The following is a 24,337-nucleotide window of genomic DNA, read 5'->3' on the forward strand; positions in this document are numbered from 1 at the left end:
CTGTCCTGCCCACCGGGGTTGGGGAGACCAGGCCCCTCTCTAGGGACCCATCACCCCAGCCTTGTGCCCGTGTTCCGTGTCCCGTGTCGCCTCGGTCGCCCCGTGTTTGCGCTTGACCACGTTGCACTGTTTGCATGCGCCCGAGGCAGACGTCTGTCAGGGGCTTGGAGTCCATTCGTGTGCCACTGCCACCCGCCCACCTGCCTTGTGAGATGGAATCGTAATAAACCACATGAGGACACCGCTGCCCAGCCTCGGCGCTTCCTCCGCCCAGCCTGCCTGTCCCGCCCGGCCCCCTGTTCTGTGCTATCTTGTCCATCGCCCTGTCTCTGTGAGTGGGGCTGTGCTTGCCCTGGGAGCACGGCTGGGAGATGTAGCCGCCGCTTTGTGTCGCTGCACGAGCGAGTGTCCTGTGTCTGCCGTGGGGGCCCTCCCCCCGCCCCCACCGTCCTGCTGTGGCCCGGGCCCAGGCGGCCGTCCGGAGCGTGGGAGGGCCCCGGCTGCCTGCCCTACCCTGGTGCTCAAGCCGACAGCGCAAGGAGGGCCGGAGCCAAGGATGGGGAAGGAAGCCGGGCCTGACCAGATGGAAGCGGGGCTCCCTGGTTGGAGGCAAGATAAATGGCTCATGGCTCAGAGAAGGTGCGGACCCGGGGCGTGAGGGAAGGGGAGGCTCTGAGCTGCTGGTGGTTCTCACAGCTCACCCAAGATGGAACAGCACGGCTGCATCCCAGCGTGTGCCCAGCCCCGTGCCTGACGACACACAGGTGGAGGGCCTTCCCCATGCCATCTTGGGGGCCACAGATGGAGAATGAGGGCCAGCCGTGGCATTTTCTCCCCTCACTCAGGTTGCCCAGGGTCGGTGGTCAGGGCAGAAGCTGCAAAGATTGGGGGAGGCTCATTTCATTCACTGAGACAGGCACCGGGGGTGGGGGTCCCCTTGTCCCGTTGCGGCTCTTACCCGGTCCCAGCCAGTAGGACCCGAAATCCAGGGAGTTCCGACTTTGCCATGTGTCTAGTGCGTGCCTTGGCCCGCTGCAGCCCAGCTGCCAGGGTCTGCTCCCTCCCCTCCCCAGCCCAGATCAGCAGTCTCCCCTGATCTATCCCCTCTGTACATCACCAGCATCGTTTTTCCAAGACCAGACCATTCATTCAACAGCAGATATATTGAATAGCTGCTTTGTGCTAGGACTGGGGCTCAGCAATGAGCAAAACAGACCTTGTGGAGTTTCCAGGTGGGAGGACAATCACACAGACAACCACAAACTGATAAGTGCTATGGAAAAAACATGTATGCCATAGGAATCGGATCTTGTCTATAGGTCAGGGAGGGCTTCCTGTAAGAGGCAGCATGTAAGCTGAGATCAGAAGGGTGAACAGGAGGTGAGGGTGAGCAGCACTCCAGGAAGAGATGCTGGGACTGGAGGGAGGGCAGTTTGTTCCGGGGTCTCTGGAAAGATGGTGAAGCTATGCAGGGAGCCTTGAGGTGGAGAGAGAAGGCTGGAGCAAGGACTGGGTTTTGTCAACCTGAGAGCCATGGGGAGCTGGTGACAGGTTCTGAGCAGGAAGGTATTTTTGAAACGATCACCCAGGCTATTGGAAAAGTTCCAGGGAGCACAGGGAGGACTGATCAGTGTAAGAGAGGATGGCGGGAGTGGACAGCCTCCAGAGGGATGGGAGAAGCAGCTGAGTGAGCTTGCCAATGGCTTCATGATGTAGGTGAGGGGGGCGAGGAGCCAGCGCAACCCCTGAGGAGCAGAATGGCTGTGGGGAGGGGCGGGGGGGGGACCAGGAGACTCCTGTTCAGCACACATCATGAGTTCTACTAAGGGCGTGCTGAGTCTTAGGTGCGCCATTGAACTGCCAAGAGGCGATGAGTAAGGTTGGAACCCAGAGGCTCGAGCGGGGAATCAGATCAGTGTGTGGCTCGGATTGAAAGCCATAGTCAAGGCGGAGGTCACTTTGGGAGGACGTGCAGAAGAGAAGAGGGCCCAGGACCATGCTGGGGAGAGCTCTTCATGTTCAAAGGCCAAGGACAGGAGGCTGACCAGGCAAGGTACAGAGAGGGAGGTGGCAGACTGCCCTGCGGCAGAGGCAAGAGACAAGCCAGCAGGTCCCTCCTTCCCAGAAGACCGGAGCCTGCCACTGGGGTTGGTGACTTCAGCAAAACCGGAGTTTGCGGGGATGCAGATTCCAGGCCTGGCTAGGGGGTGTGAGCTCTGCGGGAAGCCTGCCAGTCTTGGGAGATTGTAAGAGCTGTGAGAAGGGGAAAGAGGACGAGTTAGGGGATTTGAAGGCGGCAGAGGCGTGAGCAAGTCTGATGCCAAAGGGAAGGACGTTTACCTGCAGGCCGAATCCACGTGCTGAGGGGGCAAAGACAGAGGTGCAGGAGTGGCAGTGATCGCAGGGGGAGCCTTCCTTAGGGCAGGAGCGGTGGCTGGACGCCCGCCGGAGCACAGGGCGTGTGCCTGCAGTGGGAGCCCGCACCCAGGGAGGAAGCCACTGGCTGCGCTCCAGTGACGGTCACGGCTAGACCCGGGGGTGCGTGGCAGGGAGCTCTGATTTAGTTTGCTGACATCTGTGGTGTACTCCCGCTGTGGCCAATGTCATGCTACCAGCCTGACTTCACTGGCGGGGCATTGTGACAATTGGCTGTGGTTCAGAACCCTGCAATGGCGCGTGGCCGTGGGATCGGGAGAGAAGGGGCGGGGCCAGCGGACAGGGACCCGCGGGCGTGCAGGCCCAGGTAGCCAGGGCTTTCCACCTGGTGGCCTGTGAGTCCTCCCCATTCCTTCCTTCCTTTCTCTCACTCGGCCTATGGCTTTTTTGTTCCCTCCTTTCTTTTCTCTCATCCTTCTGCCCTATGCTGGCCGCTGGCTTGGCATAGACAAGCAAGACAGGGTTCTTACCCTCATGGAGCTCATGACTAATGGGGATCCCACTTAGGCTCAACTTGATGCCCAGAAATCTGGCGAGGAGGAGGGAGCAGGAGGCTCTCGGTGGCTTCTCAGACGCCTGGAGTTCGGGCAGGGACAGAGAATGAGGTGCTTCTGACAACAGAAGGGCACTGCCTGGGCAAAGGTGCTGGGGTGCCATAGGCTGGTACGGCTGGGCCTCAGGTGCCAGTGGGGGGCTTTCAGGAGCAAGCAAGGCTGGAGAGAAAGCAGGGCCCAGACCCCACCCGGCTCTGCAGATCCCATGAGTTTAATTTTGTACAAAGATGACCAGGAGTGATTGAAGTGTTCAGGACCAAGGAGTGATGTGGTCAGATCTGCATTTTAGAAAAATAATTCTGGCTAGAGTCTTGCCCTGGGGCTGGGAGCGTCCAGAGTGGAGAGAGGGAGACAGTGGGGAGGCTGCAGCTGGTCAGGCAGGAGGTGACTGGTGGCAGCCTGGGCTGGGGAAGCCATAGGAGGTGGAGAGGAAAGTAAATACAGTTAACATCGTACTGATCCGAGTGCTCACTATCGGCCAGGCCGTATTCTCAACACACTAGATGTCATCTCATGTACCCCTCCAAACAACTCCTGGAGATACATGCTATTATTCCCCCATTTTACAGATAAAGAGACAGGCTCGGAGATTAGAGGATCAGGTAAGGCGGTCTAAGAGTAGCAAGAGCAGATTGAAGAGCTTGTTCTGGTTTGACCAGGTACGGGGTAGGGGCTGCCACCCCTGAGACCCTAGCCTTGGACAAGGAGATCAGGAGTTTAGTATGGGTGTGTTGTCTGGGGGCCTTTGGGACATCCAAGCAGAGATGTCCCCTGCAGAGTTAGACATCATTCAGGCCTCCAGCTCCAGGAGAAGGCTGGTTGACAGCAGAGGTTTGGGGGTCATGAGCACAGCAACAGTGCTGGAGGCCGTGGGCACAGGCGAACTTGGCCAGGAAGCAGGTGGAGAGTGAGGAGAGGCGCAAGCACAAGGAGCCGCAGCGTGAGGGGCCGGGGAGGAAGGGCAGCGGCGAAGGAGCCACTAAGGGGCCAGGCCCAGGCCGCCAGGGCCAGGGGAGCGAATGTTTCGCGGCTTTCCACGTGGCAGAGACAGGTTGAGAAGTGTCCACTAGAAGCAAAGAACAGGGTCATTGTCAGGCCTTGCTGGAGCTGTTGTCTTGGGGCAGTGAAGGCAGGAGCGAGAAGGACTGAGTGGGGGGCGAGGGAGCGGCGCCACCCCTATCCACATGCTGCCCTTCACAGCATGGCTGGGGCCGTGAAGGTGAGGGGGACAGTGGGTGGAGGTGGCCCAGGGCTTACTGTTGAGAAATGAAGGTTTCCTTTTAGTGTGTCCTAAAATTTTCCACTTATCGCCTTGATTTTAATTAATTTGTAGAGCTTCAGTAACTTAATCCTACTGGGAACTTACAAAGTACAGTGAAACTTCAGCTAGCCAGATTTCTTGGCAAATGAGCCAGCCGCTCAGGAAAATGAACATTTATTTGAGTGAAAATATTTGAAATATAGGATTTCTTTTTTAAAACATTTCTAGTATGGAAATAATCATATAAACATATGCGGTAGAGAGAAGACTCTAATGAACGCCCACATCCTCACCATCCAGCTTGAATAGCAGCTCCAGACCAATGCTGTGCCCTCCATGCCCCCTTCTCCCCCCCACCAAGCTCTGAGCTCCGGGACCCTTGGAAGCAGATCCTAGATATCAATTCATTGGTACAGCTTTCTTACGTTTCTCTAAAAGACAAAACACTTTTTTAAAAAATGTGACCACAATACCATTATTACTCCTAAGGTCTTTAACAATACCTCCTTATTTTAATCAAGTATTCATTGTTCAGATTTCCCCCAACAGTCTCATTTTCCCCCCCTCCATTGGTTAAAATTAGACTCCAAACAAGGTCCACACATTGCATTTATTGGCTCTGTCTGTTAGGACTCCCTTTCTTTTCTTCATGTACTTTATGCATGGAGGAAACGCGGCTGCTTGGAGGCGTGAGTGTTGCGAATGTGGGACTGAGCTGAGCGCCCCCGCGGAGCAAGCAGGACAGGGAAGGCCGAGGATGACCGGGCAGTCCAGATAGTCGGGTCACCTATCTGCAGGAAGGAGGCAGAAGGTGGAGGCCCGTCCTGAGCAAGGGGAGAGGCCAGGGCTGCTGAGGGCCGGGGCCTGTCCTTGTGCTCCCTGAGGCCTTACGGCTGCTGGAGCTGAGGGAAGGCGGGAAGATGGCCTGAGCCCAGGAACAGGGGCAGAACCAGGTGGGCGAGAGGTCAGGGGCCAGGCTGGAGGTGAGGGAGAGGCTGGGCCTGAGGTCAGGCCTGGAAGGAACAGGATGTCTGTGTCGTGGATGAAGGGAGAGGACAGTGCCAGAAACCAGCTCCTCCCTCCCTGGCCCGGTCCCCGGTCCCGGGAGCCCCTCCCTGGCCTCCCAGCTACAGCTCCTCCCAGGGGCCCGGACACCAGATCCCTTCACAATGCTGGTGGTCGGTGGCCCCGAGCCCTTGTTCTGCCTTCTCCTCCTCCTGCTCCTGGGCCCCCACAGCCCTGAGGGGGCCAGTCCTCCTCAGAGAAGGTTTGAGTATAAGCTCAGCTTCAAAGGACCAAGACTGGCGCTGCCTGGGGCTGGAATACCCTTCTGGAGTCATCATGGAGGTGAGGGGCGGGGTGGGGACCCGCTGGAGGGGCTGACGAGCTCTGGGCAGGTGGCTGTGACTTGGTGGGGAGCGGGCCTGCCGGTACCAGCCGCTGCCCAAGAGGGCTTGTCTCCTCCTCCACCCACCACAACCCCACCCCCATCCACCAGTCTCAGTCTCTCCTCTCTGCCTCTCTCTTTCTCTGCGCTAGGACTTCCCTCTTTTCCTTTTGCCTCTCCTTGGACCCCCTCTTCTTCCTCTGCCTCTTGGACCCGTAAGTACACACATGCTCGCTCACATGCTGAGCCTCAGACACACAGACACAAGGCAACTTGGACCAGCACCCGCCTCCCTCCTCCCTGCTCCTTGCCGCCAGGAGAACTGGGGCTGCCTGAAAGGAGGTACCCTCATGGCCAGCTGTTTTGCCAGAGAGGGCACCAGCTCTGCCCTGTGTGTGTGTGTTGGGTGGAAGCAGGCATGAGAGCATCTTAGCTTCGGGAACTTCCAAGCCCAGGCCTACAGAGTCTGTCTTCTACTCGATCTCGTTCAAAAAGGATTTTTTTTCCCCGATGTGGGGCTCAATCTCACAACCCTGAGATCATGACCTGAGCCGAAATCAAGAGTCAGACGCTTAACCCACCCAGGCACCCCTCAAAAAGGCTTTCTGAGGACTTATAAGGACCCAGGCAGTACCGAGGAGCTTAAATTAGGAATGAACAAGATTAAGAGTTAAAGCTGAGGCCGGAGATGAGTCCAGGAACATGGCTTGTCACCAAAACATGCTGTGCGGTCTGCCCGCCCTTCAGAGTTGGGCCATGGATCTGGTTCAGAGCCACCTAGCAGGCAAAGCAAAGAGAGAAAGCAGATCCAGTATGTGTTTGTGTCTATGAGAGGGAAGTTCTGAGACAGGGCACGATTCCTGACTGAGACCAGAACAAATATCCCTTTAAGATGACAGGCCTTGTCAGGAGGGTCTTTGGCCCCATCTTCCCTCACAGAGGCACAGGAGGTAAACAAAGGAAGGGGCTGATTCTCACAGCACCAAACCAGGCTCTGCCTCAGGCCTACGAAGGCAGAGCCTGTACAACCAACACTCCCTGTTCTGGGCCTGGTCAAGTCTGGAGTGTCCCAGACCATACAGGGGAGCAGAAGCACGTTCTCCAAGATCACGCAGTGATATTCGTCTTGTCCGTTCATTCATTCACTCATCCTTTCATCAGACTTCCACCACCATGCCCCTCTGTGCCCAGCCCAGAGACACAGGGCTGTCAGACTCAAGGAGCCCGCAGTTTGGGATGAGGTCTCATGGACAATCCACATAAAGCTGAATGCATAAGTGTCGTATACAGTGGACAATCCTTGCCTCGTACAAGTCACTTCGGATGCAGTGGTGGCCTCTAAGGGCCCCCAGGACATTTGGCCTTACAGCCTCTGAGCCTCCCCGCCCCCAGCCCTGGCCTTGCTGAGCAAACAGCCTGGATTAGCAGTCTCCGGAAAGTCCTGGCAAGGCCTGGGCCTTGGGCCAGGTTCCAGGCTGGCAGATCAGAGGGGTGGGGAGCCAGCTGGGGTGAGACCTCTGATCTCCCTTCCCCTGATTCCTGCCAAGCCTGCCTCAGTTTCTCTCCCCTTTCCCTCCTCCTTCCACATAGGTCTTCCCCTAGCTACAGCCACTGAGAATTCTCACACCCACACTCCATCCTCCACCCTTTGCTTACAGTCCTGCCAGCCAGTTCCCACCTTTGCTTTCATGCTTTCCTCACCTTTGAATGTCCCCTAGGTGCCCCCACCAGGAAGCCCCCAGCCTCATGTGGCTACACTGGAGTCCCTCCAGGCTTCCACAGCCTGGAGTCCTGAACCCCAGCGTGACTGTCCTAGCAAAGCACTCTGCTGGCCTGTGGCCTTGGGCACGTCCTTTTCCTTTACAGGGACTGTTTCCTACCTGAGACACAGAAAGGGGTAGACACAAATCTCTCCTGTGGTGGAAGAAGCTGACGCTTGAACAATGCAGGGGTTGGGGGAGCCGAGCCCACATACAGTAGAAAATTAGGGTATAGCTTGTGATGCCCCCAAAACTTAACTGTTAATATTGACCAGAAGCCTTACTGATACACAGACAGTCAAGGAACACATATTTTATATATGTGTTATAACACATGTCTTATATCCTGGATTCTCATAATAGGGTAAGCCAGAGAGAAGACAGTGTTATCAAGAAAATCATAAGGACAAGGGGCACCTGGGCAGCTCAGTCTGTTAATCGCCCGACTCTTGGTTTTGGCTCAGGTCATGATCTCAGGGTCCTGGGATCAGGCTCCACGCTCAGCGCGGAGTCTGCTTGAGATTCTTTCCCCCTCCCTCTCCCTCCCCCTCTGCTCCTCCCCCTGCTCACACTTGTGCCCTCTCACACTCTCCTTCTAAAATAAATAAATTTTTTAAAAAAGAAAAGAAATCGTAAGGAAGAGAAAATACATTTGCAGTATCATACTGCAGTTATCGAAAACATTTGCGTGCCATCAGTCAAGGGTCAGCTGTACTTTGGAACCAGATGGAGCTGAGTTCCAAACCACTTAGTTCTTTAACTCTTCTGAGCCTCAGTTTCCTTGTGTGTAAAATGGGGTCTTTTAAAAGCAGACTGCACAGATTTGTGGTGAGGCTTGTGTGAGAAGGCAGGTAAACCTCCCCCCAACCCCGTGGATCTGGCATCTGTTGCCCTCCCCTGGCAAAGCCCCCCCCCCCACAGCTGTGCTGGGGTTCCCGTGTCCAACAGCTGGCCTGTTATTTCCTGGCAGGCCTTGATGTTACCTCCTTTTTTCCCCTGGCCCAGCCCAGGCCAGAGAGAGAATGATGGGGGAAGTGGGGACGGTGGGGCCCCGGGCCTGAGCTGCCCTGGTCCACAGATGCCATACTGGGCCTGGAAGAGGTGCGGCTGGCCCCATCCATGCAGAACCGCAGCGGCGCCGTGTGGAGCAGGGTCCCCGTCCTCTTCTCTGCCTGGGAGGTGGAGGTGCAGATGAGGGTGACTGGGCCGGGGCGCCGGGGAGCCCAGGGCGTGGTGAGTGGCCCCAACCAAGGCTGGGCAGAGGGGGTGAGGCCGGGAGGCGGGTGGGGAGCCCGAGGTTCCGGTGTCCTGAGGGACCCCCGGGCTGAGCCGCTGGGGACCCGCAGGCCGTGTGGTACACTCGGGGCAGGGGCCAAGTAGGCTCTGTCCTGGAGGGGCCGGCCTCGTGGGACGGCATCGGGATCCTCTTCGACTCCTCGGCCCAGGATACCCAGGTGAGTCGTGATCTGCCCCCCGCCATCCACACTGCCCATGTTCCTCCCTGTGCCTGCGGCTCAGGCTGCTTATCCCGTCCCATGCAGAACAGCCCCGCCGTCAGCGTGCTGGCCAGCGATGGACACACTCACTACGAGCCGCCTGGGTAAGGGCCTGTCTGGACGGACCCCTACCCCTCTCCTGGGCCATGAGAGCCTCAGCGGTTACCCACACCGCCGACTCATGCCCCTGGCCCAGCCTCTGACAGCCCCCCACCCCCCACCCCGCCCTGGGCCTCTTGCCCCGGGCTCCCTCCAGCTTGGTCCCAGCTGGGCCTCCTCCGGGGCAGGGGCCGGAGTTTGCTTGCACTTCCCCGGAACTGCCCCACCGAGTCCTCAATTCATTCAACCTAACAGCCCCCCCTTGGGGGGCCGGGTGTGAAACGACACAGGGCAGAACCTGTGCTGGGCGCTGTCACTCATAACATCTCATCTGATCAGCAACACTCTGGAGAAGGGGGATTATTAGTCCCTGATTACAGGGAGGACGTTGAGGCCCAGAAAGGTGGAGGGACTTGCCCGAGGTCACACAGCTGTGTGCAGAGCTGAGATTTGAGGCCAGATGGCCCACGCCCTGGCCCTGCGTCAGCTGCCCGCCTGCCAGGGCCTTCCCCTTCTCCCGGGTGATGTGGCTGCCCGTCCCACCCCGGGCCCGGCTGCCTCCTCGCTGTCTCTTAGCAAACATCCCTTAGCTCATAACAATTAGAATAATTGCCAGCGTTTATGGAGCAGAGCTTACCGGTATGCCGGGCACAGCACCAAGCACTTTGCACTCACTGTCTTAGTTATAACATAACAATGTCATGAGGTAGTTTCAATTATTATCCTCATTTTAAAGATGGGGCAACTCGGGTCTGGAAGGATGTGGTAATTTGCCCAAGGTCCCACGGGCTGCTCTTCGGAGCTGTGGCTTCTCCCTGCTCCGTGCCGCCTCCCTCCTGGCTGAAGGCAGCCGCGACCGCGCTGGGCTGTGTGCCCGGAGACCCTCGGGAGCCCTCTGGCCCGCAGACCTCGGCTCGTGCTGCCCGTCCTGAGTCTGTCCTGCTCCTTCGAGCTTGGAGAAGCCTTTCCAGAGGCGCAGGGGCACGTGGAGGTTAAGGGAGGGACAATGGGAGGATGCAGTGGGCCTGGGGGACTGAGGGCAGAACTCCACTGTTGGTCCAGACTCTGTCCCCCGAGAGAAAAGTCACAGAAAGGCCTTGGCCTCTTCTGTAAACTCCGAGTCCCAGCACTCTGCCAGGCAAGGCTTACTTTCCCACTCCTCTCTCTCCTGCTAAAGAAGCACACTACAGCAAGGGAGGCTCAAGCTAGACCACAGGGACCTGTTCCGTCCCAGGTCACCCAGTGGGGAGGGTGGGGGTGCCGCAGGCCCACGCAGAACGGCCTCTGGGACCGCCCCCACCGGCCCGGCCTTGGGTCCTGTGCGGCCAGGCTGGATTCCAAGTGCCCACAGGAACGGAGCCAGTGGGGTGCTGGGCTCCTGCCACCGGGACTTCCGCAACCTGCCGTACCCCTTCAGAGCACGGATCACCTACTGGGGGCAGAGGCTGCGCGTGAGTAGCCCCTCCTGCTTTTGCAGGTTCTCTGGGCAGGGAGGGGCAGACCATAGGGCTCAGAGCTATAGAGTTGCTATGTGAGCACCCATGACCCCAACCACACGTCCCTGGCACATATGGGCGGCGCTCTCGTGGGACCCTCCTCCCTGCACAGATTGCTAACCCCCAGAGCACATACTTAGGAGGGCTAGCGCGAGACCAGGTGAGCGCGTCCCTCCACGCCATTCTGACACCAGGCCCTGCGGCCGCCTTTACAACCAGAGGAGTCAGTGACTCAGAGGTGGAGATGATGCTAGGGTCAGGGGAGAGGAGGGGGTTCCATGCGCAAGGGGCTCAGTCCTCTGTGCCCCTCAGGTGTCTTTGAACAGTGGCCTCACTCCCAACGACCTAGATGAGGTCTGCGTTGACACGGGGCCCCTGCTTTTGGCTCCTGGAGGTTTCTTTGGTGTCTCGGCAGCCACCAGCACCCTGGCAGGTGAGGACCTTCTGGGCAGGTAAGAGCAGAGGAGTGATACCTAATGACCCATGACCCATCCTGAGCACACCTTCTAAAGAGCTCTGGGTTGGGTGTGGGCCAGCCACTTGCCCTCTATGTGGCCTGGGGAGTCATGCACGAGCCCTCTCTGGGCCTCTGTTACTATTGGGGAAGCTCATGTCTGCCTTGCAGAGTTGCTGAAAGTCTCAAATAGGATAAAGCACAAGAAGTCTTTAATCCAGTGATGGCCCCATAGGTGCCCCTAGCTGGGAACTGTGGGGCAAGTGGAAGAGGGACAGCCATGAGGGACATTTACGGAACTGGAACAAAAGGATATAACATAATGAAGAGTCTACGGAGGGACCCACAGCTGGAAAGCAGGGTGCAATCTGAGAGTGGGAGCTCTTGAAGGCTAGGACTTTGGTCTTCAGACTCCAGACATTAGGGAGCCATGGCAGGTTTCTGAGGAGGAGAGTGACATGGTCAGAGCCATGCTGAGGAGGCAGTCATTGCGTGGTTGCTTCTACCAGTAGCAGCCACGCTCTGGGGCCTGAGGGTGTCACCCGGTCTGTTGCCCTGTCTCTAGCCACTCACCGTGGCCCACCTTTGGCTCTGTGTGTGGGTCAACCCTCACAGTCCCCCCATCTGCTTGTCTGACCCTCACACATTTCTTATGAAGTGAGCAAGACGAGGGATAGAGCTGCCCAAAGTCACCCAGGTCTCCTGCCTGCCTGGAATATAATGGAGCCGGGGGGGGGGGGCGGGGCTGAGTAAGTGGGCAGCTGGATGGAGGGGGGCATCTTCCCTTCCCTTCTCTCCCCCCTTTCCAGATGACCATGACATCCTGTCCTTCCTGACCTTCAGTCTGAGTGAGCCGGGTCTGAAGGTAATGCCGGCCCTGGGCCGGCCTTCAGGGGAGAGACAGCCCAGGGACCCCTCCCCACCCCAGATGCTTCTGCTCACATCACGTGCAGTCAGTCCTATCGTCCCAGCCTTTATCTCTACAGCTATCTGTCTATCTCTCTGAGCTCTGCTCAGGCCAGGCCTCGTTCTGGGCAGTGCTGGGGGCCAGAGGTGACCTAGAGCTAGGCCCTGTCCCGAAGCATCTCCCCAGCTGGCTGGGGGCTGCGGGAGCATGGAAGAGGGGCCCTGACTGGCCAGGGGGAGCAGGGAAGGCCACCTGGAAGAGATGAGCTTGAAAGGGCCGAGCGAGGTAGCTGAGAGGAGGAGCAGCGGGGACAAAGGTCTGCGTCCTGAGAGAGGTGGGGAGCTGGGGCAGCAGCAGGAGGGAAGGGTGTGGGGATCGGCAGCAGCTGGGCTGAAACCACAGGGCCTGGGGGCTGAGCCGAGGGAGACCCAGCGGGAGTGCTCCAGGAGGAGGGTTGGAGGCCCCGTGCGAAAGCTCCCTTCACCTGCGGATCTCCCACGGGTTTCAGGCCTGAGTTTTATCTTCTTTTTCCAGCCTCCCCCCCAGGCCTTTCTGGAGATGGAGGAGCTCCGGCTGGCGAGGCAGCTGGAAGGGCTTTGGGCAAAGCTGGCCCTGGGCCCCAGGAAGAATGCGATTCCACAGCCGAGCTCTGAAGTCCAGGAAGAGGGTAGGGACCCAGGGAGCAAGCAGGTGGGGCAGGGGCCCATTTGAGTACCACAGGATCCTCTTCCCTTCAAACCAGGAGTCCTTTAACTAATGGGGAGATGAAGGTCTAAGGAGGCCATATCTAGCAGACCCTGGGTCCCGGCTACTCTGTCTTATCCCCACCTCACCACCCAGGCAAATCCTTCCAGGGGAGTCTTGGAGGCAGAAGCCATGCCTTTCTGCTCCCCCTCCCCCAAGGCCAGGCCTCTCTGATCCTGCTTCCAAGGAGCCCCCAAAAGATAGGATCTGCTATCTCACTGCAGCTGGCTGCATGTCCCAGCTCTGCCCCAATCTCCAGGGGAAAGAAGCTTTGGCCTGGAGGAGATGCTGGGCAGACACCGCCAGATCCTGCAGGCTCTCCAGGGTCTGTCCCAACAGTTGGCCCAGGCTGAGAGGCAATGGAAGAAGCAGCTGGGGTCCCCAGGCCACACGAGGCCTATGGGAGCCTGGGTGAGTGGCCCCTGGGGCACCCAAGACCCTGCCTGCAGGCCTGGAAAAGCAAGCTCCCTCAGGCATTGGGTCCCTGGCACCAGTGGGCTCCCTCTGTCCAGAAGGAGGAGCAAGCACTATACTTGGGAACTTGTCTCCCCCAAGGTCTGGAGGGAAAGGAGAGCCGGGGTGCGGTGCTGCAGGTGGCAGGATGGGGTGGACCTGCCAGGCAGAGGAGCGTGCGGGAGGGTGGCCCTGCATGAGCACATACCCACGGATCCACGCGGCTGGGGCTGGGGAGAGGAGATGCCAGGTATTTGGACACAGGCTGTAGACAAGTGCCAGAAATAGACTGGGTGCTAATTTGCATGTAGCTCCACATGTGATTTGGTTCACATACGGCTTGCTTAATGCTCAGATGCACCAGAATCCTTGTTTCATCTCCACTGCCATCCTGGCTTCCCCTCCAAGAAGCCGTGCCCCATGGCACGCCCAGCCCGGGGCCTGAGAGCTGGACTCAGTCAAGATGTGAGATGCCGGGCAGAAGAGACCCGTGACTCCTGGGAGCTTTGCTGGGCTCTGGCAGCTCAGGCCTTTCAACTTGTGTCCTCAGGCCAGAGCAGCTGAGGCTGGGTTGCTGGGGGTGGGGTGGGGGTGGGGAGTGGGGATGGTGCCGCACCCCAAGGCCAGGCCTCTCTGATCCTGCTTCCAGGCCCCGAACTCCTCCTGCCAGATTCTATCCCACCCCAGAGAGGGGCGGTCACTTCTCCAGGCCACTCAGCAAGACAGAGGCCCAAGCACTGAGAGTTGTTCGGCACTGGCCCCATCTTGGACTGTGCCCTGGGGGGTAGTAGGTAGGAGAGGACTGGACTGGGCCTCTGCCTCCTTCAGGGGCAGAACCATTTCTGCAAAGGGCAGAAAGCCCATGACCCTCAGGGGGAGGGGCTTGAGAGGAGGGGGAATCCAGAAGCCCAGCTGGACAGAGGAGAAACGCAGTGTGTCGGATAATGTCTAAACTGATGAGGGGCCAGGCAAGCTGGCAAGGACTTCCAGAAGGAAGAGGGCTACAGTGTCCTTGGGGAAGAGGGACTCTGAGAAGAGAGGGGCTGTGCCCTGGGCCCTAGAGAACAGAGCGGCACTCCTGCAGGACTCTGCCAAGGTCAGCGCCCTGCTCCATGGACAGAGGACTCTGCTCCAGGACCTGCAAGAGATGAGGTAAGGGCACCTGCGAGGAGGGGTCCTGGGGGAGGGACAGAGAAGCCCTGCTCCACCCACTTGCTCAGCCTCAAGTTCCTCCATTGGCCCCCTATTCCTTTCCTCACTTCCTGAGCATCTGGCACGAAGTCTGGCACATAAGGAGGGGCTGGGGCAGAGTTAGGTTTGTCCAGTTGACCTGAACTTAACTGAATCAAGTTTAAAGTCTGAAATTCCTAGTTTAAAAGTAACTCTCCCTGGAAGGGACTCTTCATGAGAGCCCCTCTCAGACACCCCACTTGCCCAGGGAAAGTTGATAAATCTGAGCCGTCCTTCAGTGACAGCTCCTGGAAGGAGGGGATTTTTTTTTTTTTAAGATTGTATTTATTTATTAGAGAGAAACAAAGCACAAGCAGGGGGAGCCAGGCAGGGGGAGAGGGAGAAGCAGACCCCCTGTTAAGCAGGGAGCCCACTCGGGGCTCGATCCCAGGACCCTGGGATCATGACCCGAGCCAAAGGCAGATGCTTAACTGACTGAGCCACCCAGGCGCCCCACAGAAGGGATGTTTTAATGACATTCTTGGAGGAACCATAACCAAGATTGGGCCCAGCTGAAGGGGGGGGGCAGTCCCTGATTTCTTTTTGCCCCCCCTCCAGCCCCCCAACACCCCACTTTAGGCCAAGCCTCAGGAGCTACCTCTAGAGCTCTGGGGACAGGGAGGTCACTTTGATGCCACAGAGGAGGAAAGCTTCAGGCTAGATGCTGGCTTCTGGGTGCCTCACCCACATCTAGATGCTTGGGGGTGGGGACATGGGAAGAGGGAGAGGAACTAAATCCCCTGGGGGCTGGGGCTGGAAAGCAGAGCCCAGGGAGGCTAGAGTTGAGACAGACAACTTTAAGGGGACCTTTCTCTGAGCTAAAGCTGTCTGAGGATACAGGAAGAAGGTTTGGAGAAAGAAGACAGCCCCTAAGAAGGTGCCCTATGGATGGTGCCTGTTTCCCACCAGGTGCTGCTGTTAGGGATTATGAGAAATGGTTAGGAGGTTTGGGTGCAACCAGAAGGCATAATGAGTCATCTCCCTTGGTTTCCACCCCCCACCAGGGATGCAGCTGCCCACGTGGCCTCCAGAGCCGAGCTCTTCTATCTGCCTGTGGGCACCAAGCATCATTTCTTAGAGCTGGCCCAGATCCTGAGCCTCCTGCAGAAGGACCTTCAGGGCCCACTGGTGAGAGGGAAGGAAGGGGTACCATGAGGACCCCATCCTTGAGGTCTGGGCTCAGGCCCCCTTCCTCTAGCACTTCTGCATCCCCAGGCCCTCCTGCCCTTGTGCTCCCCTCTTGGGACTGCTGGCAGGCACACCAGTGTCTGTGTCTGTAATACACATGTGATCTTCTCTCTGCCCTCTCTGCCCTCTGGAGGCTCCCATAGACTCTCAATGCCAGCAGGGCCCTGGAGACCCTTGGGTCCAACGCCCCTCAGTGACCAGAAGGGAAACGGGAGTATTCAGAGCTCGGTGATAAAGCCCTCCCTTCCCCGTGCCCCATCTTGCTCTTACCTTTGCCCTCACCATCACCTTGTCTTTCGTTCTCTACTTCTCTCTTTCTCATCTCTAGAGCCTTCGGAGAGCCCTGATGATCCCAGGCCCTAGGCCTTCCCAGCTGTTCCCACAGATGGAGCTAGAGTGGGGGATGCTTTGTTCTCTGACCCCTCTCCAAGTTCCCTGGATGAGAGCCAGGGTGCCCCAAGCCCGGGGAAAGGAAGTAGAGCCCACACATGGCCCAGATCCCAGGTCCCCTTTTTCCTTTTGGGTGAGAAGCTGATCCAGGACTTTAGAATGTCCCCTTTCAGGAAGCAGCAACCAAGAAGCCCCGCCCACCTGGCCAACCCCCAGGGGCCTCCTCATGCCTGCGGCCCAGCATCTTCTTGTTCTTCCTCCTCCTTCAAACTATAGGCTTCTTCTGTTACGTGCACTTCAGGTGGGTCTTCCCACGGGTAAGACATCCTACACCTACCTGGCATCTCTTAATTCTGGGTCATAGCCACTCGATTTGAGAGATGAGGCACTGAGGCCCAGGGGGACTGTGCCTGGTCTACCAGCTGACAAGGAGCAGTACACAGGCTAGGACCCATTTTTCTGATAGGCTCTACTGACCACTGGCTCAATTGCTGGCCCCACCTAAGTCCTGCAATCACAGAAATCACTTGCTGGTGTGAGAAACTGATGAGTAACTGATAGTTATGTGGTCAGTGCCATGATGGCAGGAAGCTCAGGGGCTATGACAGTACAGGAAAAAAGCACTTGACCCAGCTTGGGGCGATCAGGGCATTGACCTGGAAGGGACATTGGATATGGGTCATCAAGGTAACTAGAAGTTTTCCAGCCTGTCAAGATAAGTAAAGGCATCAGTGCAGAGGAATAGCATGAGAAAAGGCATGGAAGCATGAAAAAAGCACAATATTCTGGAGAAGAAGTGGCAAGTTCAGTACTGTCAAAGCAAAGTGTGGGACCAGTTTGTGAAACTGGGCAAAGAGAATTTAAAAGGTGGTCGGAGGTCACTAATTCTGCTTGGTGGGTGTTTGTTGAATGAATGAAACATTTAGAGATGGAGAGTGTGCTAAGGTGCTCAGAAATGGGACTGACAGTCCTTATTGGTGGAATTTCAAGACAAGAAGAATCAGTGTGGTCTGGGGTGGTGCCGGGGGAGAAGTGAAGTGTGCTGAGCTTTAACAGCAGAGTAGAAGCGGGGACAGCCTCCAGGTGAGAACAGCAAAGGTACAAAGTGGAAATGATGACAAGCTTATGCATTATGTAGGCTTGCAATGGTGGCCATAAGGCTGGAGCCACTTGGACAGACCCTGAATGCCAGAGGAAGAATGTGGTCTTGATGGGGCAGGCCAGGGAGCCACAAAAGGTCCTAGAACAGGGGAGGCTCTGGGGGAGAGATGCTAGAGAGGTGAGTGTGGGAGCCTGGTCTCAACAACCCCAAAGGCAGAAATCCAAGTAACCTTCTTCTCCTTTCCCTGGCAGTAGGCAGGAGCTGGACAAGAGCCTTTGGGACTGTTTGTCCACAGGCAGCCCTCTGTGTCCTGCACCACGCATCCCTGGGGCCCTGGGGGTTCTGAGGAGGCAGCCTCTCTCCCCCAGCATGCATGCATGACTCACCTGAAAACCCTGACGGAGGTGGATGGTGTCTAGGGAGTAGAGAGCTTGGCCAATACCTTCTCCTTCTGGGTGCCCAGCTCCTGCCTGCACCTTAACTTTTGCGGAGCTCCAGTCTTATTAAAGGTGATTTACATCTTCCCATGCCCCATGCTTTGATAGGCTCATTTACCTTCGGACTTCACCTTAATCTTTCTGAAGGCTTTCACCTTTTCTGGACAGGTAGCTGGCAGTGGGCTCCAAGCAGGCAAGGAGGTCAAGGACTGGCTTGATTGCCAAAAGACCAGATACCCCACAGCCTTGAGCCCTTAGACAATGGAGGGAGAGGAAGTCCCAACTGTGTATAATTCTATCCCCAAATTCACCCAGAACAAAGAGTGGTATCTCCAGGGGTCCTTCTTGGCTCAGTCCAGCCAACATCACCATGAACAACCCTCTCCTTCTCCACTTCTTGCAACTTTAGGGTTCAGTGGGGCTGGTAAGTGACGGAGAACTCTGAGGCAACCCATGGAGACATAATTGGGATTCCTGCTTTCTGGTCTCCCTCCCTTTCCCAGCGTCCAGATCTTTGAGCAGCTGCTGGGGCAGCGGGATGGGGAGGATGGGGTAGGGCCCAGGGCTGGATCTTTGCCCCTTGCTGCCACTTGAAACCGCCAGCTGAAATCCTGGCTCTCAGCGACCTGGGAGAGGAGGGGGTGGAGGAAGAGTAGGGAGCAGGGTTCCAGGCGCATCAGTGCAGCCCCTTTCCCTGGGGAGCGACCCCACCCCCGCAGGCCCTAATCCGTTGTCAGCAATGCCCAGGCGGAGCTTGGCGTGGAAGGAGGCACGTGGGGGAGGCGGGAGTGCGGAGCGGGCACGTGGTCCAGCCTCCTCAGCCCCGTGCATGCCCCCCGCCCCCCGTGAGGAGGGGTTTGGGGAGGTGGGGGCGGGCCTGGGCAGGGGCGGGCAGCGGGAGGCTCAGAGCGTGGGGCGCCGGCCCGCGGCAGGAGCTGTCCGCGAGACCTAGTGCTGAAGTAGGTGCGGACGTGCCTGGCTCCCGGAGCCCGGTGCCAGGGCCAGCGAAGACCATGGCGTTCATGGTGAAGACTATGGTGGGCGGCCAGCTGAAGAACCTCACCGGGAGCCTGGGGGGCGGCGATGACAAGGGGGACGGGGACAAATCGGCGGCCGAAACGCAGGGCATGAGCCGAGAAGAGTATGAGGAGTATCAGAAGCAACTGGTGGAAGAGAAGTGAGTGGGATCCTTTCCTGCCTCCAACGACCTTCCCCCACCCCCTCCAGCCACCTGGCCCACCACTAGGGCGGTTTCAGACCCCGAGTCTCCTTACCTTACTTTTTTAGACATGGTAAGAAGCTGGGATCTGCTTTCTAGGCTGACCCCAGATCCACCCCATCTCAAACCCAGGACCCCGTCCCAGCTTCGCACTCTGGGCCCAGAGGGAGTGGGGGCAGGGACAGGAGGGACCTGGGATGGGGTGGGGGCACGTGCATTTCTGACGAAACAAGTAATCCCTTAATCCGATCTGGTCCTAGCTGTCTGCATCTTCCAACTGGAGCTCCTTTGAGCCTGAGGTTCTGAGAAAAGCGATGCAGCTGAGGGGTCTCAGAGTCACAGAGACAGATCTTGAGAAGGGGCACTCAAAGATATTGAGCCTCAATGTCTACTTGTGTGCAGGCAGTGCTGGCACAGAAAGGCAGCTGGGGCTGGACTCCAGAGCTAGGCTGCTTAGTTAGGTTCAGATCCAGGTTTTTCTTCTTTTTAGCTGGGTGACTTTAAACTGGTTACTTAAACCTTTCTGTGCCTCAGTTTCCTCTTCTGTAAAATGGGGATGGTAACCATAAAACATGCCTTATATATTTAGAAGGATTAAATTATTTAACGCATGTAAACTGCCTAGCACAGTGCCGAGCACATGGTGTATCATTAAATATTAGCTATTATTTCGCTTAATCCTGATAATAGTTTTGTGAGTTGCAAAAGAGGGAAATAAGTGACATATCCAAAGTAGCGGTGCAGCCAGGACGCAAACCCAAGTCTGTCCCGAATACTTTCCCCCACACGACACAATCTGTCAGGAAGGGAAAAGACAGACGGAGTTAAGAAGCCGCGAGGGACACATATTAGGGTCTGCAGAGCGAGCCAGACAGGCTGACGGCTCCCTCCCCGATAGTCCAGTGGCAGGTGCAGGGACAACAAAAGGCCGCGATGATGGGGGGAAGGCAGCACGGACTAACCGAGGCTGCCAGGTCGGAGCACCCTCGCGACACACAGGCGACCCTGGCAGGAGCGAAGCTGTTCGCGCCGCGGGACGCGGAGACCCCTCCCCCTTTCCTCGCAGACCCCGCCCTTTCTCTCAGCCCTTGAGATGACTCCGCCTCGGTGCTCCCGCAGGATGGAGCGGGACGCGCAGTTCACGCAGAGGAAGGCGGAGCGGGCCACGCTGCGGAGCCACTTCCGAGATAAATATCGGCTGCCCAAGGTAAGCTTAGGAGCCTGGGCTGGTAGGCACATGGGGACCCTGAGCTTAGAGCTCCCCACTCTTTCTCCGGACTCTGGTCTCTGCAACTCTCAGCTCCTAAAACTCACGGAGTTCTTGGTTGGATCCTTCGTTCTCTGACTCAGAGGACAGGGCTTGGTGCTGAAGGTAAGCCCAGCCTTCCCAAGACTGATAGGTTTGTGTTTCTGGAGCCAGTTCAGACCCCTTCTCTCCCCCCACGTCCCCCTCCCCCAAACCCCAATCAGGCCCGGGCAGATGAAGAAGTGGAAGGCAGTAGATTTTACCACAAGGTTGAGTACACTTGGAGCTCCTGCACACCCAGGGAGGGCGGGGTCGGGTAGAGAATGCAGCACCCACTGTGTGCCAGGCACTTAGCCTTCATGCCCTCATGTAGCCCCTCAATAATTCTTCCATGTAGCTATCACCCACACTACAGATAAGGAAACTGAGGCTCAGAGAGATTAAGGAACTTGACAAGGCCACACAGCCAGCTAGTGTTGGAGCGGGGTCAGAGCTCAAGCCTGTGAATGTGGAACCTCAGCTTGCTGTAGGACCCCTGGCTGCCTTCCAGGGTATGGAGTCCGCCTGCAGAGAGCAAAATGCCCACTGGTTGGTCAACAGCCAGGAGGATGTCTCCCATAGGCACTGCAGCACTAGATGGGCATGTAAGTGTTGCCTAACGAGGAAACTGAGGCACAAGGTACTCCCAGTGCCCAGAATCTTCCACTTGAATTGGAAGATCAGACATGCGAACATCACATTCATTCATTCAACAAATGTTTACTGATCCCTTGGCTGCCTCTGGCTCTCCACAGGGTACCAGTCTCTCAGTGGGAAAACCAGTCCAGAAAGCTGGGAAAGCTACTGAGTTAAACCCAGCTAGGAATGGAGTCATTGCTCAAATGCTTGACTAAGCACAACTCCTGTCATCAGGGAACTCTGAATCTAATAAAAGAGGGAAGACTTGGCTGTAACTGAGTAGGACATAAAGTGGGAAGCGCCAGGGTCTCCAAAGGGGTAGAGAAATGCAACGACAACCAGTAGGTGTTGTGCAAAGAGATCACAAATGTTGGAATCCATGATGTAGGTTTATTTTTTTTTAATATTTTATTTATTTATTTGAGAGAGAGAGAGCACAAGTGGGGGAGGGGCGGAGGGAGAGAGAAAAGCAGACTCCCCGCTGAGCAGGGAGCCTGACACGGGACTCGATCCCAGGACCCCGGGACTATGACCTGAGCCGAAGTCAGCCGCTTAACCAACTGAGCCACCCAGGTGTCCCCATGATGTAGGTTTAAAACAATTGCCCCTGCTTCCTAGTTGTGCGACGTCCACAAGTTATTTACTTAAATTGAATAATTTACTTACTTAAACTGAGCCTCAATTTCCTTATTTGTAAAATAGAAATAAGAATACCTACCTCACAGGGGTATTTTGAATGTCAGCCATAGAGTAGGCACTTGATAAATGGTATCCGTCACTGTGATCCCTATGTCCTCCAGCATAGGTTATAATAGCCAGCCTATGACTTAGCTGACTGGAACAGTTTGACTCCTAAGCATTTTCATTTTGCTTTATTCACTATGCTAGTGTCTTCAGTATCTCAGAGTGAAGTTAGGTGGTATAAAAGTGCAAGGTCTCCATGTCCAAGTGTCAAAAGCTTGATCCTGGGATGTGGGGGTGGGGGCTGAACTCACTGGAACATATGGCTCAAGAATCTAAGGGTTGGGAGCCCAGTCCAGGCCTCCTCCCTGTCCCTTCAACTCTGGGTCTTCCTGGGCCTCCAGCCCCACTCCACCTCCTCCCCTCTTCCCTTCAGAACGAGACAGATGAGAGCCAGATTCAGATGGCAGGTGGAGACGTGGAGCTGCCCCGGGAGCTGGCCAAGATGATTGAGGAGGACACAGAGGAGGAGGAGAGGGCCTCCGTCCTTGGGCAGTTGGCCAGTCTCCCTGGCTTGGACTTCGGCTCACTCAAGGACAAGGCCCAGGCCACATTGGGGGACCTCAAGCAATCAGCTGAGAAGTGCCACATCATGTGACTACTTCCCCTGGGGTTGCCCACTGGGGTGACCAGGGGGCTGGGCCCACATGAGGGCTAAGAACATGTCTCAATGTCCAGGGACCCACACCCCATCTTAGTTTTGTTTCCCCCTGTCCCATGTTAGCTCAGGACCCTTCTCATCCATGGCCCAAACCTGCCTTCTGGTCTCTCCCTCTCCACTGGGTCCAGAGTCCCCATTCCTCACCCTTTCCCTCAGGACCCACCCTCTCTGCTCAGCCTGGAGAAGCCTCCTAAGATTGTAGGAATAGGCCCATCTCCCTCCGGCCATGGCCCCAAGTTCCTGCACACAGGAGCACCCATAGAGAGACACATAGAGAGACATGGAAACCATGGTGTGTGCGGAAGCATGCACCACAGACACATCCTGGCAAACACACACGCACACACATACACACACGCACACACGCACAAGCCAGCCCCTGTAGACACCAACTCAGACATGCTTAGAGGGCTCTTTGGGCAGACACACTCAGTAGATCAGAAGCCCAACTTTGAGCCTCTGTGTTCATTCTCCTTGAAAGCCACTGCTCTTTCTGGGCCTCACTGCATCATCTCTAAAATGGGGGTGGACTGGGTAATTTCTAAGACTCTTTCTGGCTTGGCCTCCCTGGCCCTCGGAGCCCACCCCGCACTCCTCCTTGGGCTGGACAACAGCTGCAGCCATAGCCTCGAGCGGCTGCCGTTGTACCGTGGGCTCTGGCTCCCGGGAGCTGAGTGATGCTGTGTGAGGGGCCGAGTGCCAAGGATGAAGCTGGCACTGAACGGTAGCCCAGGCGGCTCCAGGCCTTCTCTGGACCCAGGCCCAGGCAATTTCTGTTCTGTTCCCGTAGAACTCTCTCTGGATTCCATAGCTGGATCTCCTGTCAGCTCTGTGAAAAATAAAAATTTGAAATGATGTACCTATCCTCCCACTTCTTATAGACCTCCAGGAATCCTGGGGTTCGCAGCCCCACAGCCGTCTTCACCCGTAGCTTCATAGCAATGCCAGCCTCTCTTAGATGTTCAAGTCCTACCTCTTGGGGCCGTGGGCAAGGGCAGGGTTCCCGCACTGACCTAGGGCGCCAGGTCCAGCCTGGGACTGGATGAAACAGGTCTGGGCTTTGAGGAGGGTGCGGCAGCCAGCTGGATGGGGGTGCACATGGACATGGCCGGGCCTCCGGGCCATTACTTGGGACCCCAGGAGGGGCTACGGCTCAATCACAGCTGTCTCCAGCACCTACACCTACCCCCCCTTCTCACCTTGGAGACGGCAGGTATAACAAAGAGAAGGCAGGGCCACTGCCTTCCAGTCCCGTCACTGCTGTGTGACTTTGAGCAGGTCCCTTTCCAAACTCTCAGAGCCTCTTTTCCCTGCTGTGAAATGAACTACCCCTTCTCTAAATAACAATGTTTCCAAGGATGACTGTTTGTAAAGCCCTTGACACTAGACCAATAAATGACAACTGAATCCTTAAAAAAAAAAAAAAACCCGAAGAGCCCAAATCTCATCCTACTTACCTGTGGGGGGTCCAGGAAACCAACCCCAAGCAGGCCACCCCAGGGCCCTGAGCAGTGACAAGGTGCTACAGGCTCACCCCAGGTGTCCCTGCTTGGCACCAGCCTTGGGAAGCCAGCCAAGGTTTACAGGCAGCACAGCCATATGAGGGTTTGGTTTCAAGGGCAAAGTCTCCATTAGGCCTCCCTTGTAAAATAAGAACAAGAAACATAAAACCTCGGGCGCCTGGGTGGCTCAGTCGTTAAGCGGCTGCCTTCGGCTCAGGTCATGATCCCAGGGTCCTGGGATCGAGTCCCACATCGGGCTCCCTGCTCGGCGGGAAGACTGCTTCTCCCTCTCCCACTCCCCCTGCTTGTGTTCCCTCTCTGGCTGTCTCTCTGTGTCAAATAAATAAAATCTTAAAAAAAAAGAAAAAGAAACATAAAATCTCTTCCGTAGGTAACATAGGGAGAAACAGGTGGAAGAGAGAGGAGAAAAAGAGAATGAGGAATGAGGAGGGTGAGGACAGGGAGGGACACAGGCCCAGGACGGGGCGGCTTGGGCTGTCACGCCGAGCCTTCTCTCCTGAGCATCTCCTGGGAAGGGGCCTGGGCCTCTGAGCTGCTCCTAGGCTGCCCCCTGGGCAGTCTCTGGACAAAACCCCCTCCTGACCTTCCTGGAGCTGGAGGAGACCCAAGCTAAAGCCCCAGGCCAGGTGTGTGTGGGGGGAGGTGCATGGGCCTCCTCAGCTGCATCAGCAGCAAGGCCCACGTCAGCACGCCACCCTCCAGGGACCTTCTGCCTAATGGGATTGGACAGACCCCTTTTCCCTCAGTGGTTTGCAGGACCCAGAGTGAAAGAGGCAGAGAGGCAGGCCGTGGGGGAGGCTGGGGGGTTAGCACTCACTGAACCCTCACAAAATGAGCTGGTTGGGGCCTGGAGTCAGGGAGATGGGGGTGCTGAG

The 24,337-nt window shown here is 56.9% G+C and overlaps 2 protein-coding genes across 2 annotated transcripts; both read left to right on the forward strand.

The window, feature by feature from the left end:
* The first annotated feature begins 86 nt into the window (after positions 1-86).
* On the forward strand, positions 87-18,185 carry LMAN1L (lectin, mannose binding 1 like). The gene is given in 15 exon segments (XM_034993634.1): positions 87-5,598; positions 8,477-8,631; positions 8,745-8,852; positions 8,940-8,998; positions 10,345-10,444; positions 10,802-10,922; positions 11,753-11,808; positions 12,385-12,517; positions 12,854-13,005; positions 13,697-13,726; positions 13,728-13,790; positions 14,132-14,199; positions 15,282-15,405; positions 16,029-16,156; positions 17,212-18,185. Coding segments are annotated over 15 exon segments (1,602 nt in total). The 5' UTR covers positions 87-5,420; the 3' UTR covers positions 17,339-18,185.
* Positions 18,186-18,271: 86 nt separating this feature from the next.
* CPLX3 (complexin 3) lies at positions 18,272-23,112 on the forward strand. The gene is made up of 3 exons (XM_034993632.1): positions 18,272-18,571; positions 19,733-19,820; positions 21,655-23,112. The coding sequence occupies exons 1-3, from the start codon at positions 18,408-18,410 to the stop codon at positions 21,874-21,876; spliced, it is 474 nt and encodes a 157-aa protein (XP_034849523.1). The 5' UTR covers positions 18,272-18,407; the 3' UTR covers positions 21,877-23,112.
* Positions 23,113-24,337: the final 1,225 nt, after the last annotated feature.

This window comes from Mirounga leonina, unplaced genomic scaffold (assembly GCF_011800145.1).
Source record: "Mirounga leonina isolate KUSES-001 unplaced genomic scaffold, KU_Mleo_1.0 Mir_91, whole genome shotgun sequence".
In the NCBI taxonomy this organism is placed as follows: domain Eukaryota; kingdom Metazoa; phylum Chordata; class Mammalia; order Carnivora; family Phocidae; genus Mirounga; species Mirounga leonina.